Here is a 14,059-nt window from a genome sequence, read left to right as displayed (position 1 = left end):
TGAGGAATTTAAGCATTATGCAGACAAAGGCTTCCTATGTAGTTTTTTGCAAAATGCAGATTAGGGATCTTTCACAATATTCCTCGCCTTTCAGTTAGTTTCACAGCTGAGCTGACTGAGGCCAAAATAAACACAGCATTTAGCTCAAGACATTACAAAGAATACATTTGGCAGGGAGTTTAAGCTGGGATGCCAGAAAAACTTGTTTTGAGACACAATCACAGCACTGCTGTCCCATTGCAGATATGATTTTGGGAATCTGAAGTATCTAGAGACGTGGAGTTGCAGTGTTCTTACCTATCTGGAGAGGGTCTTTGACAGCCCTCACCCGGAACAGCTGCTCCCCTCGCTGGAACTCATCTGCACTGCCATTCGCCAAACAGGAGTACAATCTGTGAGAGAGAAACATAACATGTCAGGGGAGGTCTGGGTTTGAGAAACTTCATAGTATTATCCTTTTTGCTGACATGGCTTTTGAAAAATCCTTACTATCTTTAATATGAAGTCCAGCTTTCTTCTGCCATTTCCACATTACAATTCAACCACAAAAATCATTAGTGTCTTCTTAACCAGCCTTTGTAAAAGCCACTGGCATTTTTAGGAATTACAACCCAAGGCTCTGAAATACAAACTCATTCATAGACTAAAATCAAGATTTTATATACAGTATAATTCAAGGTCTAATGTTAGCATGCCACAGTAAAAACTCCTTCTAGTTAATTACCTCACATGAGTGCTCATGTGAGTATTTTTTACACCTGTGCTCATCAGAATAATGAGCATATACAACCAGCTGGCTGGCTCTGTTCCCTCACAGGTGATCTTACATCAGCACTTCTGGCATTACCCCCCCATCTGACACTGGAACCTCAGACAAACGTATCCAAGAACTTTCAGGAGGATTCTTTCTAAAAGAGTATAATATCACTACTTTGCAACAAAATTCTGAATGCACAGTCACATCAATAGGCCTCCTATAGCATAAAAGCTTCAGCAAAGTTTGGAAAAAGATCTAAAAGCACAGAGTTTTTGACTTTGTACTCACACAATTCATGTGGAAACATAAGAAATACAGTCATCTGACTGTATCCACTGATTACAGATGTACTTAGCAAATTCTGGTTCTCCTGATTACACCAACAAAAGGCCTCCAGAGCACACTGAGCCAGCCCTCCATGGCAATTTCTGAGCCCAGTTAAAGCTCTAACTCCAGCAACAGATTCAAACTGGAACAATCATTTTGTAAGACTAACAAAAGGACAAAACTCTACAAACTAGTTACCATTAGGCAAATTAAAGGGTGCATTTATTCTGCTATAATTTTCACACAGAACCTGGACATGTACATGCTTTTCCTGGGACACATGCAGGGCAGCTCACCCCAAAATAAAACCCAGTATCACAGTATATCACACAGTAAACTATCCATGAATTACAAAAGGCACACAGGAACTGCAGAAGCACCAAATATATGGGACATCAAATGGACAACAATTCTCCTCTAGTGAATGGAACCTCTTCTTAAGCATCAATGAAACAGAAATAGTATTCATTACCTGATATCTTCCTCATTTTCTGGAAAACTCCAGAAGGCGATTCGAAGTTGCAGTTGCTCGGGCACTGGAGGATAAACTTTCTCCACCACCTCGAATGGAATGTGAAATGCAACCTGTTTTGCAGACAGTTCCACCAATGGGATCACCAGCCCATCTAGCAAGACAAGAAACAAAATGCAATGAACCACTCAGACAACAAAACCCATGAGAGGCTAAAGAGAGCTCTAAAGGGAGCTCTTCCATTTCCTCTCTTGTCTCATCAAGTTCAAGACCATTTTTGACAGTAAAAGGCAGCACAGAAATCTTCTGGAGAATTTCCTCTCAACTTTATCTTTGTTTCCACCCCCTTAGGGCAGGGGCACACATTCCTAAAAACAAAGTCCTTGGCCAAAAGAGCTTCATTAGCCTAGCAGACTCAAACTTTGTTGCCTGACAAAACTGGCACAGTTTAACAAGACTTAAGGTAACCAAATATTTTTCATGCACTTCTGTTAGAATGTGGCAGCAACGTCCTGTGAATTCCAAGAGATTACACAAAGAACTATTACAGTGTATATGCATAAGAAGCAATGCAAAGGTTCTCCAGGAAACTTTAGTACTGACTTTTTTGTCGACATTCGGTATTCACCTATTTACAAGTTTTTAATTTCAATTAGCATTTGTTGGTTTATACCCTTCACCACACTCACCTTTCATATGATATCTGTCTTTATATTCCAAGTTCTTTACAGAAGCAACTGGGAATTCACATGTTAATGCAGTGGTGAGCCCATGAGGATCCTAACTGAAGGCACCGAGAGCTTTATAGAAATACATTTAACCATCACCTTTCTACAAAACTAACTCCACTTCTTATGTTTTTAAGTGCAGATGAAGATTGCTTATCATCAGGTTATGGAAGTCTTATGTTTCTGCTTTGCTCTGACCCAGATTACTCTTACACAAAATGCCAAACTTGTCTTATCTGCAAGTAACTCACTGCTTTACTGAGATCACTTCTTGATCCATCACTACAGCAGCCTTGGTTTCCCCCATCCCCCTCACCCCATCTTCCAAACCCGGTTGCCAAGAGCCTCATTAATTCAGTTTCAGATATTCAATGTTATGTTTCTTTGCCTCCCAAACCAGTTTCTAAAACATCACTGGAAGCCAGAATGTAAACCAATCTGGCCCTCAGCTTTCTGTCCCCATCGGCCTCCAGGCAAGACATCAAAGGAAAATTTAAGCCCTGATGTCAGTAAGCGCTTCCTCACCCTCTGCCTAGAGACATCCTCCAGTCCCAACAGCTGGGAAAGAGACAGGAGAGGAGATGGCTTTGAAAGTGCATACACACAACAAAGCAGCCAAAGTCTCCCCCAGTACTGCAGACCTGTCAAATGAAGGATTATATAAATATGGAAAGAAAACACAGTTTTCAAACATTCACATTTATGATTATTGCAGTGAAATTAGATTCATTAGGCAGCACTCCCTTCTCCCATATAGAATCAGTCTTTCATTATCAGGGTTGTTTCTCCATCACCAGTGACTTCTACTCTATGTTATAGACCCAGCCTCTGGTTTACAGTGCTATAACCCAATTCACAAATGTGAGAGAAGCAGATTGTAAAATGAACAACAATGGAAAAACGGAGCACCCCTTTCCCTACAGCTATCAGATAAACTTTTTGGCAGAAAAGTCATCTCATTTCCACTTCTGACAACCAGAACAGGTGTAAAGCTTTCATCAAGTCACTAAAGAAATGTACTACTTTTAATTAGTCATTTAAAAAAAGTATTGTTTTTAATTAGTGCAACATAGTTAAATTCAGTATAATTCCTGCTGCTACAACAGTAGTAGATACCACAGAAAGCCCAAACTGAGGCACATTCATACTTGAAATTACTCTGATCAATGAAATGAGAGGTATTTCTTGTGGTTTAAACTGCACCTCTTGTATACAAGTACTTTATTCAAGTCTTTCAATACACAGTACTAGAAAAGAAATTACACCTAAACAACCTCTACAAATTACAAGACTCAAAAAAGACTTCAGTCCTGAGATAAACACCTGCACATTTTTCTAAGAGCTGCAAGCCTGCAGCTTGGATGATGTTCCTTTTTACAAGGATTTGGTGCTGGGTATGAAGGTTAGATTAGAAATGCTGAAGACAGACTAAGTTGACAAAAAAGCAGCAAAGAAAACCACATTCTGCTTATTATTTTATCAGTACACCTTATTTTACTTTACTGTTGTGATGGACAAGAACATGCATACAATCTAAGTCTCAATGGTACCAGTAGAGTAGTACCTGTACCACTACTAGGAGTAGTAGTACGAATATTGTGATCACCCTCCAACCTCTCCATTACATAGTGTGGCTGTTCTCTTTCCAGCTAACTAAGCTAGCTCAAGAAAAACACTTGAACAAGTCATACAGAAATTACCTCTCCTGAGGAAACATTTCTTCCAAGAGGGAAGACAACATGAGCCCTCCTCATCTGCTCCAGCACAAGTCTGGCACAAGTCAGCCAGCTTGATTTTCCCAGTAAAACACTGTGAACTAAGGTAACAGGCTGCCTTTGCACTGAACTCATTCACTGGTCCATCAGCTGTACTGTGTCAGTAGTAATCAGCAGAAGACAGGTGGCCAATTATCTGGCATATCATAACCCACAGTCAGACATTCAGAGCACACAACTTAGACATCTTCAGAATAAGGCAAAAGCAGTAAAACCTAGTGGACAAAAAACCAATCATCTTACCTATAAGATCATGCATCTTTTTAAAATCCTGAATTTTCTCCAAGGAAAGAAACATGCAAAAAATAGTAGAAAATAACTGAGAAGTAGAAAACAATTTTTCAATCCTACTTTAAGGGTGAGTGAATTCACAGTGGGTAACTTGGCACGTAATGTAAATGCTAAAATTAAGTTCAACTGCCCTAAGTTTCAAGGGGGTTGTCCTCTATGCAAGCCAAGGTGAGACCCTTATCTAGAGTATCAATCAGAGCATTAGAGGGTCTTTTTTCACTGGACCTCTTGTAAAGTCAGCTGGACAGTCCTCCTTAGGTGCTTAAACTAGACTTTGAATACTCTCATTTGAGTCCTAAACAAAGAGAGATCCATTTAAAAGTTTATCTCTAGATACACAAACCCAGGGTTGGTGGATTCATACCCACCTGTATCAAAAGTCACAATCAATGAAACAGACAAAAGGTATTCTCAGGTTCTACAATAAATACTGTTAGGAAGAAAAAAAAAAAAGGAAGTCTGCTAAAAAAGTAAAGGAGAAACCATCTCAGCTGTTGCTCAGAAAGCAAAGATAGGAGAGAAGACTGCAAATGTAATATTAAAAAAATTATACAGCAGTGAAATCAAAGATGTAATACAAAGTTGACAAATACACAAAATTAATCTACCCAAGGAAGAAGATAATTTTAAATTGTGGAGCAAAACTAGCAAGAATCACTGTTTGTTCTTCAGAAGCAGACATCATGACCCAAGCAGAACAAAGGACACATTTCAAGTCCTGGAAGAATAAAGTCACAAGCAAAGCACAAGCAACCTCAAACAATTCCCACTTACAGGTTAAAAGACTAGCAAAACCCAGGTCAGGAAGGGATTTTTAGAGGCCATCTAATCTATATCTCCTACCTAAGAAGCAGGATCAAGCATATCTCAACCATTCTGAATTCTGAATTACCTCATCTATTTACTGCCACACAGAACATGCAGCTTTGATGAGGGCTATCCTGCCCTTTTTGCTACTATTTTATGTGAATTACAGGTTTGATTTTTACAGCCATTTTATAACACTTAAAATTTTAAGATAGATCTAATTGTTCCTGTGGAACAACAATAATGAAAAACCCTGACCCTAAAACAGCCAACACAAGCTATGTACACAAACATGCATTCTCACCAGTGGAAACAACTTCTATGCTTCTCTTCCCTGAAAAGCATTTCCATGCTTTCAAGGCTCCATCCACAAGTAACATGAACTTTAGTTCCCACTTCAAAGAGTCATTAAAAGCAGAACTGATTAAATGGGTCACAGACACACCACCACCAGCTGGTTTTCTATCACATTAACATTTTGCCCAGGTAGGTCCCAGCTTACAAAGTGAAGAAAAAGAGAACATCTTCATAAGTGTTGAACTACCATCCTTGCAGCCTCTGTAAGCAGTACAGGTACACCTGTGTTCACTTGCTGCTTTGTGCCTTTCAAGCACAGTCGTGTGAGATGGGCAGCAAATACCCACCATACAATCTCCCAGACTGCAGACAACCCTCATAAAAAAATACAGCAGATCTATAATGCACTGGGACATAATACATAGAAATGATGGAATATCAAGAGCATCCTTGAGTAATCTTGGGATTACAATCTTGGGAGTAAATCAGACTAAGCATACTGATGTGTAAGCTTCATGATGCAGTCACAAACAGGACAGTTGTTTTCAAAGAGTCAAAGGAAAAGTTCTCCACCTAACTAGAAGAGATATTGCAGCTACTCTGTGCCTGTAAGACTTGGAACATATGAAGTACTGAACCACAACCACCAGGCTCCAGAAGGAAACTAAATACTTAACAAAAAATGCAACTGAAATAGCTAACATAATTTTAAACATACAAAGAAGAGAGAGGTAACATATAAGCACTTAAAATAATACAAGTATTTACCTTTAAACTACCCACATCAAAATGGGTTAAAGTTAGAGGAGAGAGGATTTGGGATAAAAGAGTGCAACTAAATTGAGCAGCATGAGAAACTTCCATTGTATAAGCTCACAGATGAACTGCTGGAGCAGCTCTGAAGCTATGCCATATAGCAAAAGAAAGATTAGCTAGACATATGCCAAGAGAAGACTAACTAATGAAGTGCATTAGATAATAAAGAAAAACTCACTTCAAGATGCCCTCTGTCAGGCCTGTATTCTGATTCTTATAATTAAGAATTAATTTCCCTTCAAAAGATCATCACTCTCTTGGTTGTAAATGATCTTTTCAAATCACACAGCTGGTCTCAGTGGTGTTCCAAGTGAACACATACACACACACATCACAGATTGCTTCAGCCCAACTGGAGCTGCTGGGGGCTCTTACAGCAGCCCAGCAGACATGCCAAGTACTTACCACGCACCAAGAATGAACTTTCATGTTCCAAATACAAGAGAACAAACTCAACTGGCAAGCCAAGTGGTGAAGACCCCAAGACTGAACCAAGACCTTGCAACATCAGAACCTGACAGCTGAACAGACACAGGGAGCTGCATCTGCACCCAGTCGTAGTCCAGCCTGACCACATGCAGGATGAAGCACCTGAAAAGCTGAAGACACACTGCAATATTCAAATGCTGACTCCCAGCTGTCTTCAATTAGCTCTGTCTTCAATTCCCCTGCTTCAGCTAATAACTCCATGCCATTTTATACAAAGGGAAAAAACCCACAATGTTCCTTATAAAGAAAACCAAGAAAACCACAGTATTGCTAAAAAGTAGAAGTTTATTTTTCTTTCACAGATTAAGCAAACTGATGTGAAGATACAGGTTCCTGATGCCCCAACCATTCAGGAGTGTCAAACGTAAGAAAATGAGCAAATCCTTGACACTGGAATACTTGTTGTAGCAAGTTATAATAAAGTTACAGCTATTTGTTTCTCAGGTGCTACCCACTCCAAACCAAGTCCCTGCACAACACCTCAGCATTCACAAAGCCAGCTGCAACAACAAATGGAGAACAGTAGCCTCTGGTGGAATTCATTTGTGTGAGTTTTTCACATGCTGTGACAGACCAAGAGGGTTAGACAAGACAAGAACAGGGATCAAGTGATGGGATAGCATGCTACAAATGCTGCTGCAGATTGACTGTTAATCAAGCTCACTCAGAAAACAATGTTCCCAAGGGAACATTCTGACTTTAGGGCTCCTTTGGTTTTGTTTTTTCTCAATGTTTCTGTACTTTTAAAACATTCACATACTCATAACAAGCAGGTGCAACTAAGCAGATGATCTAGCAAAACCAGCAACAACAGGGCAGTGTAATGCAACCTCAAGTATTTCAGGCAGATAGCCACAAGAAAATCTCTAAAATGGCCTTCTCCAATAGGCTTCTATGGTAGGATGATATTCTCACCACGTAAGAATAAAAATACTCATATACACACACACTTTTTTTAATAACTGAAAACAGAGCCCTACAGAGAACTAAGTGATCAACAAATCAGCAAAATGCTCCAGAGAACAAAGTATGAATCATTAGTACATTGATTTGTTCACAGGATAAAGAAAAAAAACAACTATCAGGATTGTTTGTTTTTATTTTTCTGTCTATGCAATTCACTTGTTAAATTTGCACATTACCCTTCTTACTGCCTGTAAACAGTGCAGAACTCTCAACCAAAAGTCTTGGGGTTTTTTTAAATTTAGAAACCAATCTTCTTCTCTTGTTTGCTGTTTTCTTCCTCCTCGTTCACTGCTACTACCCCCGTAAGCTTACTAAGAGTACTAAAACCCTAATGGGATCTGTGTTTACAAAATGTTCTTATACCTCTTATTTCCTCAACTAGAGTTATACAACTCTATCTGATCACATAAACATTTTGCAGCAGCGAAATGACACTGAAAATAATGTCAATGAGTAGCAAATGCAGATATCAGACCACGCTGAAAGCAAAAAGAAGAATTTGGGGGAGGCCTACATCAGCCCTAAGCCACAGAATGACATTTTTATGTACAAAACAGTTGAGAAGATGAATAAGCAACACAATTTTTTCATTAGCATTTACTGGATAAGACTGATGAGATTCATAGCCACAAACCATTAAAAATACACATCCCAGATGGGCAGATTATGGTCCAGAACTAGAAACCTCACACTTAACTGACAAACTGCAGCAACTATTACTACACAAATTCCGTTACAACCATCACGACATTTTAAGAATTGCCTGGGGTTTTTTTAATCCATTGCAAATGGGTTGTTTTATCACAGGAGGGTGTCCAATTCACCCCCCAAGTCTCCACCACCTACAGCACAAATTTCATCTGAATTCAATTTTTGAAAATTGGTTAAAACTACATCACAAACAGCTCGTACATGTAAGTCAAAATATTTCATGGCTCATGCTATCTTTTTTTGCTGGATTTAGATTTTCCTGCATAATGAGAGAAGTATATTATGTGGCTGACTCAACACACATATCTCCTGACATCATGACTTCTGCCTCCAAGATTAAGATATTTTAGGAAGCAAGAATTAGTTCCTTCTATAAGGCAAGCCTGAACATACATCAAAGTATCAGAAAAACAATATTCGTTTTCTGTTTGCACACAAACCCTGTAGAATTGCAGAACACAGTATATTGTGGATTTAGAGGGGATGAGTGGGTGGGGTTTTTTCAAGTGTCAGTATTTTAAACCCATTAAGCCTTGCAGTTCCCTTCTGGTCATCTGAATTATTTTAAAGAAAAATTTCTGAGAAACCCATTTCATGATGGTTTTCTACATTCACTCTCTAGATGCAAAGAGATAAAAAAAACCCAGCTGACTTAACTTTCCTCACCTGTGGAGAAATGGTATCACCATCATGGTAACATCAAGCATAGGGACTGCATCCCAAACCAGTTTATATTAAAGAACCTGAGTGCCTAACAGAGGAAAGATCCCACATACTCAGCACAACTATGGCTCTTTCAATATTAGACTGAGTTAAAAACTACTTTATCTTGATGCTACTATTTTTAAAGTTAAATATTTTAATTTACATCTTTAAGTATTCCAGTCTCATGCCAGCTCCTGGTGACACTTCTACAAGATTTCATAAGGCATAAAAAAGAAAGCTAGTGAGATTTTATAATGCTAAGCAATAACTGCTCAGAGAACTAAAACTTAGAAGATACATGACGTGTGTGTAAAGTCCAGGAGTCCTAACCCACTAAGAATTTAAATCGGTAAGAGTATGCCAAAAATCCCACAGCCATGTCTTAACTCTTCCTAGAGTAATTCATCATTTCTTCCTGCTAGCAAAAACCTTCTGCCAGTAGCAAAACCTTCTACTGCATAAAATGGCCATAATCTAACTTCAGAAAGACTTTCTTTGCGATGCTGTAAGTTCCAGTGTCCATCCTTTTAAAGCTAAAACAACGTTCAAACAAGCAAGTAGACACAGTAGGGGGGGTTCTTATGTTAGCCTGCATAGCACACACTAATACATGCAGCATTTTCTCTTCCTGAACTTCTATTGGTTAGTGGGCAAAATATTCCTCTTTCTTCCTGCGCTCTCTCCAAATGAGACTTCTCCCCTGATAATCAGATCTCCCAGCCCTGTGCCACACCAGAGAAGAACCTGAGACCCATGGGGAGCCATTCCATGTCCTCTGACTACCAGAACAGCTACTCGGATCACCTTGTCAGACAATCCAAACACAACTTTGTTTGGAAACTTCCACAAAATGATTCAGAAACATTCTTTAAACCCACACGAAATATCAGTGTTTGCCATAACTGACTGCAGCAACAGCAAGCGGGGAATACTGTTACTCTTGTCACAACTTAAACAACAGGGAGAAATTACAGTTTAACCAAATAATGTGGTACTGGCATTACCAGGGGCGATTTGAGGTGCCCAGTACTGCTGAGCAGACCTACATCAGAAGAAAAAGGCTGATGCTTTCTGCCACAGGACTTTTCAGAAAATTACACAAGAAACAACTCTTCGTGGCAGGAAGCTACAACGTGTGTGAAGAAGGACGCAAACTTCTCAGTACCTTTTTGGAGCAGCTGCTTGTTTCTACACCTCCCAACTCCATCTGCAGTCTCTGTCAGCAACAACACTTTAAGAGGCAAAAAATCTGAAGGAATTCTCTCTTCAGAGCAGTATGAGATGTTAGTAAGAAAAATAACCACCCTGTCAATGTTAGACCTCCTTTCACCAGTACTAAACATGAACTTGGGAGTGTCAATGTGCCCAAGTAAATTTTAATTGCCAAGGAGCTAAACCTGCTGTAAAATCATCCCTCTTAGTGGACAGTAAAAGAGCTGCACATCTGAAAACTTTTTCTGCACTCCAAGGATCAGCTGTCTGAACAAAAGATTTCCCTTCTTTCCTTAAAAACTTGTCGTCTTTATGCCCGTAAAGCATCATAGCTACAACGCTCCACTGTATTAGAAACCAGATCTCTACAAAGAAAACCAGTTGAATTACATCTTCAGAATGTGGAAAGTTACAAGCTATGTTTGGTAATGAAAAACACGTTTGATGTGGAAGGGGATAAAAAATGAAACCAAAATCCAAGATTTGGTTTCATGACTCCAGGACAGAAACACCAGCACATTCCTCCAACATTAAAAACTTGAAGTCCTAAGATCCTGCTCACCTACATTCTGCCTCATGGTTCACATCAGATTTTGTTGCGAATGTGTACAATGTACCTACAGAAACATCCTCTCTGAGCAAATGTAAGAACCTCTTCAAATACAAGTCAAATCCAGATCAGAAAGGTGTTATTTTCCATTCGACCTTATTGCTTCTCCTATGTAATAACTGAAAATCTGCACAGGGTTGTGCTGATGAACTGGAGTAATTGGAGTATTCAATGGTACATCGATGCCTTATGCCAGTAGTTCTATTTGTCTCTTCATAAACTCTGCATCTTAAGAGCAAAATGTCAGTAAGCTTTTTTTCCTAAACTCTCACCCACTCTAACATGACTGAGATCCCAAAACTGTGCTACCAGCATTAGGCAGGCAGTGCAGCATTCATAACTTGACAACCTCCTCTGGAAATTCAGACAAGAAAATTCTTAATCCAAACACTCTTCCATTTCCCTCCCTAAAAAAAAAATTCATTTCATAAAAAGAGCAGCCTGGGCAAGCAACCAACAGCTGTTAGAAATCCTAAAATGAACAGCAGATTTTTGTAAAGCAAGACAGACAGTGCTACAAAACACTGTATTCATGCCAGTGCTGGCCAAGGTTTCATGACAAATTGGGCAGCTTGCATTCAGAATAACTCTACAGCTGATGAAGCAGATTAGCTTCAGGCAAGTCATTTCCCCTGCACTGTTACTCCTCACTCTCACCCAATTCAGAAAGCATCCTGCACAACCAGGATTGGACATTCAGAGCACAGTCTGAAAGCAAGGCTCAGTATTACCAGTTATTCTCACTTTTGCCTCACACAAGGTATTTTAAAAGCTCAGAATTCAAAATTATCTCCAGTGGCCTATGACAAAAAAAACAAGCTACAAAGACCAACTAGGACCAGATTATTTTTTCTGAATGTAGATAATGGAACATAAATAAAAAAGTCTGAGTCTGACTGCATCACAGCTGAGACTCAATTTCTCCCAAGAAGTACTGATATGTTTTCAGACACAAAAGGAAATCACACAAAACACCACACAACCTCTACTATTTAATATGCTGCTCTTTACCATTGGTAACCACCCTTAAGTATTGCATGCAAAATTAATCTCCAACCAGCTTTTTTCATGTGTCTAAATAAATCCCAGAGCAGTATCACTTGGCCACCAAACAAATACACTGGCAAACACCGAAGAGCTGCATTACTGAGTGTATCAGCATGACATTGGGCCAATTTTGTTGGGGTTGATGGGAAAGTTATTGTCTGAAAAGAATAAATAAAGGATGAGGCATTCTCACCTCTAAAGTAAAAAAAACCAGAATCATAGAATCAAAAAATCAGCTGGGTTGGAAGGGACCTCCAAGATCATCAAGTCCAACCCTTGATCCACTACCCCTGTGGTTACTAGGCCATGGCACTGAGTGCCATATCCACTCTCTTTTTAAAAACCTCCAGGGACGGAGAATCCACTACTTCCCTGGGCAGCCCAGAGCAGGGATTAGTTACAAGCATGTCTATTATATTCAGTGCACAAAAATAACAACAAAATCATCCCTGGAAAACTGTGAGGCACTGACTAATGGCAGTCCATTTCATGGATTTGGTTAGGAAAACCAATAATATCTCCCAAGATCTCTCCAACACCGCAAGACTGAAGCAAAGTCAACCCATCTTCTGAATACAACAAGAACATAGTTCCTGTTCAAAACTGGACAGCAAAACTAACTCCCTGTCCTCAAGAAGGATAAGCAGCTTTGCTGACCCATGCACTACTGCTTTAAATGCAAGCAAGTACTCAATGAAAACTTCCAAAGGCATTCTGGGTCAAGTGCAACTCATTTCTCTGTGTCAGATCACCTTCTCTTCGAGACATGCATGAAGGTTACATGCAGGTCTAAGCTGCAAAGATTTTCATTTGGAGCTCTGGTAAACAAATTTACAGTTACATTTCTCTTCTTCTCCCATCTCAGTATTTACTGACCTAAATAAGAGGTAGGAAATGCAATTACATGAAATATGCAACAGGAACTGCAAACAGCTCAAGAGAATCACTAAATGATGCCATACAGACTGAACAAAGGTATCAGATTCTCAGAAAACATTGTCATTTCACTTGTACACCTATTAATTACACAGTACATGCAGGACTAACATGAAGCTTAAATGTTAAACCCTTACCAATAATTTTTACATTTCCTAAGAGCATGGAACTTGAGCATTCAAGTCAGGCAAATGTGAGCCCATATTAAGAACAGTAAACCTGAAGTCTTACAAAGACCAGAAAAAAGACATGGACAGATTCCATAAGTGCATACAGTACTCTGTACTCAGGGGTTCAGCAATTTTTCTGTACTTCAACAAAGAACCTCATTTTGTCACACACATTGACAAGATGCCAGTAAGAATGGCTTGGCTGCATGTAGGCATTGTTTTAATGAATATACCTAAGAAAGAGTCTAGATGGTAACTTGACTACTTCTATTTTAAGGTCAACTCACTTTTTCTTTAGTTCTGACTGGGGAGACATGCTCAAAGCAGCATCTTTACAGATCTCAAGCCAAAGAGAAAAGCTGCAATTGACTTTCTCCAATAGTTTATCTGGGGGGAAAAAAACCCACCAAACTAACCATACTAATTGCATTTTAAAACACTGGTGTTTTCATCTTCAGATCTCCACCAATTAATTACTAATGTCTATCAGTATTTCTGGATAGCAAAGAATGATGACCATCTGCTTAAATTTTTCATTTTTCTGAACAAAGGAAGTCAGAATCAGTTGCCCAGGTGTTCACCTGCCCACTGCTTCAAGAAGTCACCACCTAAATGTTGTAACTTGGGAGAAAAAAAGTACATCTGGATGCCTTCCTGTAAAGACTCCCTTGACTTGCAGACAAATTCTGGGTAATATTTCTTTTATCACATTATCTATTTATATTTTTGTAAAAAAATGTGGACTTTCTTTTCTATATTGTTTTTGGTCTCTGACCTACCTCCTGTTCATTCTCAAGTATATTCTCCCCTCTAGCATCCATCTTGGAGCCTCCCACAAAGGGAAGTAACTTGGGAAAAAAATCTCTAATGGTCAAGTGAAGTCACAGAAATTCACCCACGTTGTAGAATACTAGCAAAAAGCAGACCCAGAAAATGCAGGTTC

General features: G+C 39.2%; 1 protein-coding gene across 2 annotated transcripts in view; it reads right to left on the bottom strand.

Moving 5' to 3' along the window:
* Nucleotides 1–14,059, bottom strand: part of ZSWIM8 (zinc finger SWIM-type containing 8) — a 57,256-nt gene that overhangs the window by 36,822 nt on the left and 6,375 nt on the right. For both annotated transcript variants that reach the window (XM_051800747.1, XM_051800748.1), the window contains exons 2-3: nt 1,557–1,710; nt 298–392 (exon numbers count right to left, since the gene is read on the bottom strand). In XM_051800747.1, coding sequence (XP_051656707.1) covers nt 298–392; nt 1,557–1,710 — 249 coding nt within the window. The remainder of the gene's footprint in view (nt 1–297; nt 393–1,556; nt 1,711–14,059) is intronic.

Source organism: Manacus candei, unplaced genomic scaffold (genome assembly GCF_025592945.1).
Source record: "Manacus candei isolate 608988 ecotype Guabito, Panama unplaced genomic scaffold, ASM2559294v1 h1tg000050l, whole genome shotgun sequence".
Taxonomy (NCBI): domain Eukaryota; kingdom Metazoa; phylum Chordata; class Aves; order Passeriformes; family Pipridae; genus Manacus; species Manacus candei.
This window is presented reverse-complemented; position numbering and strand designations above follow the sequence as displayed.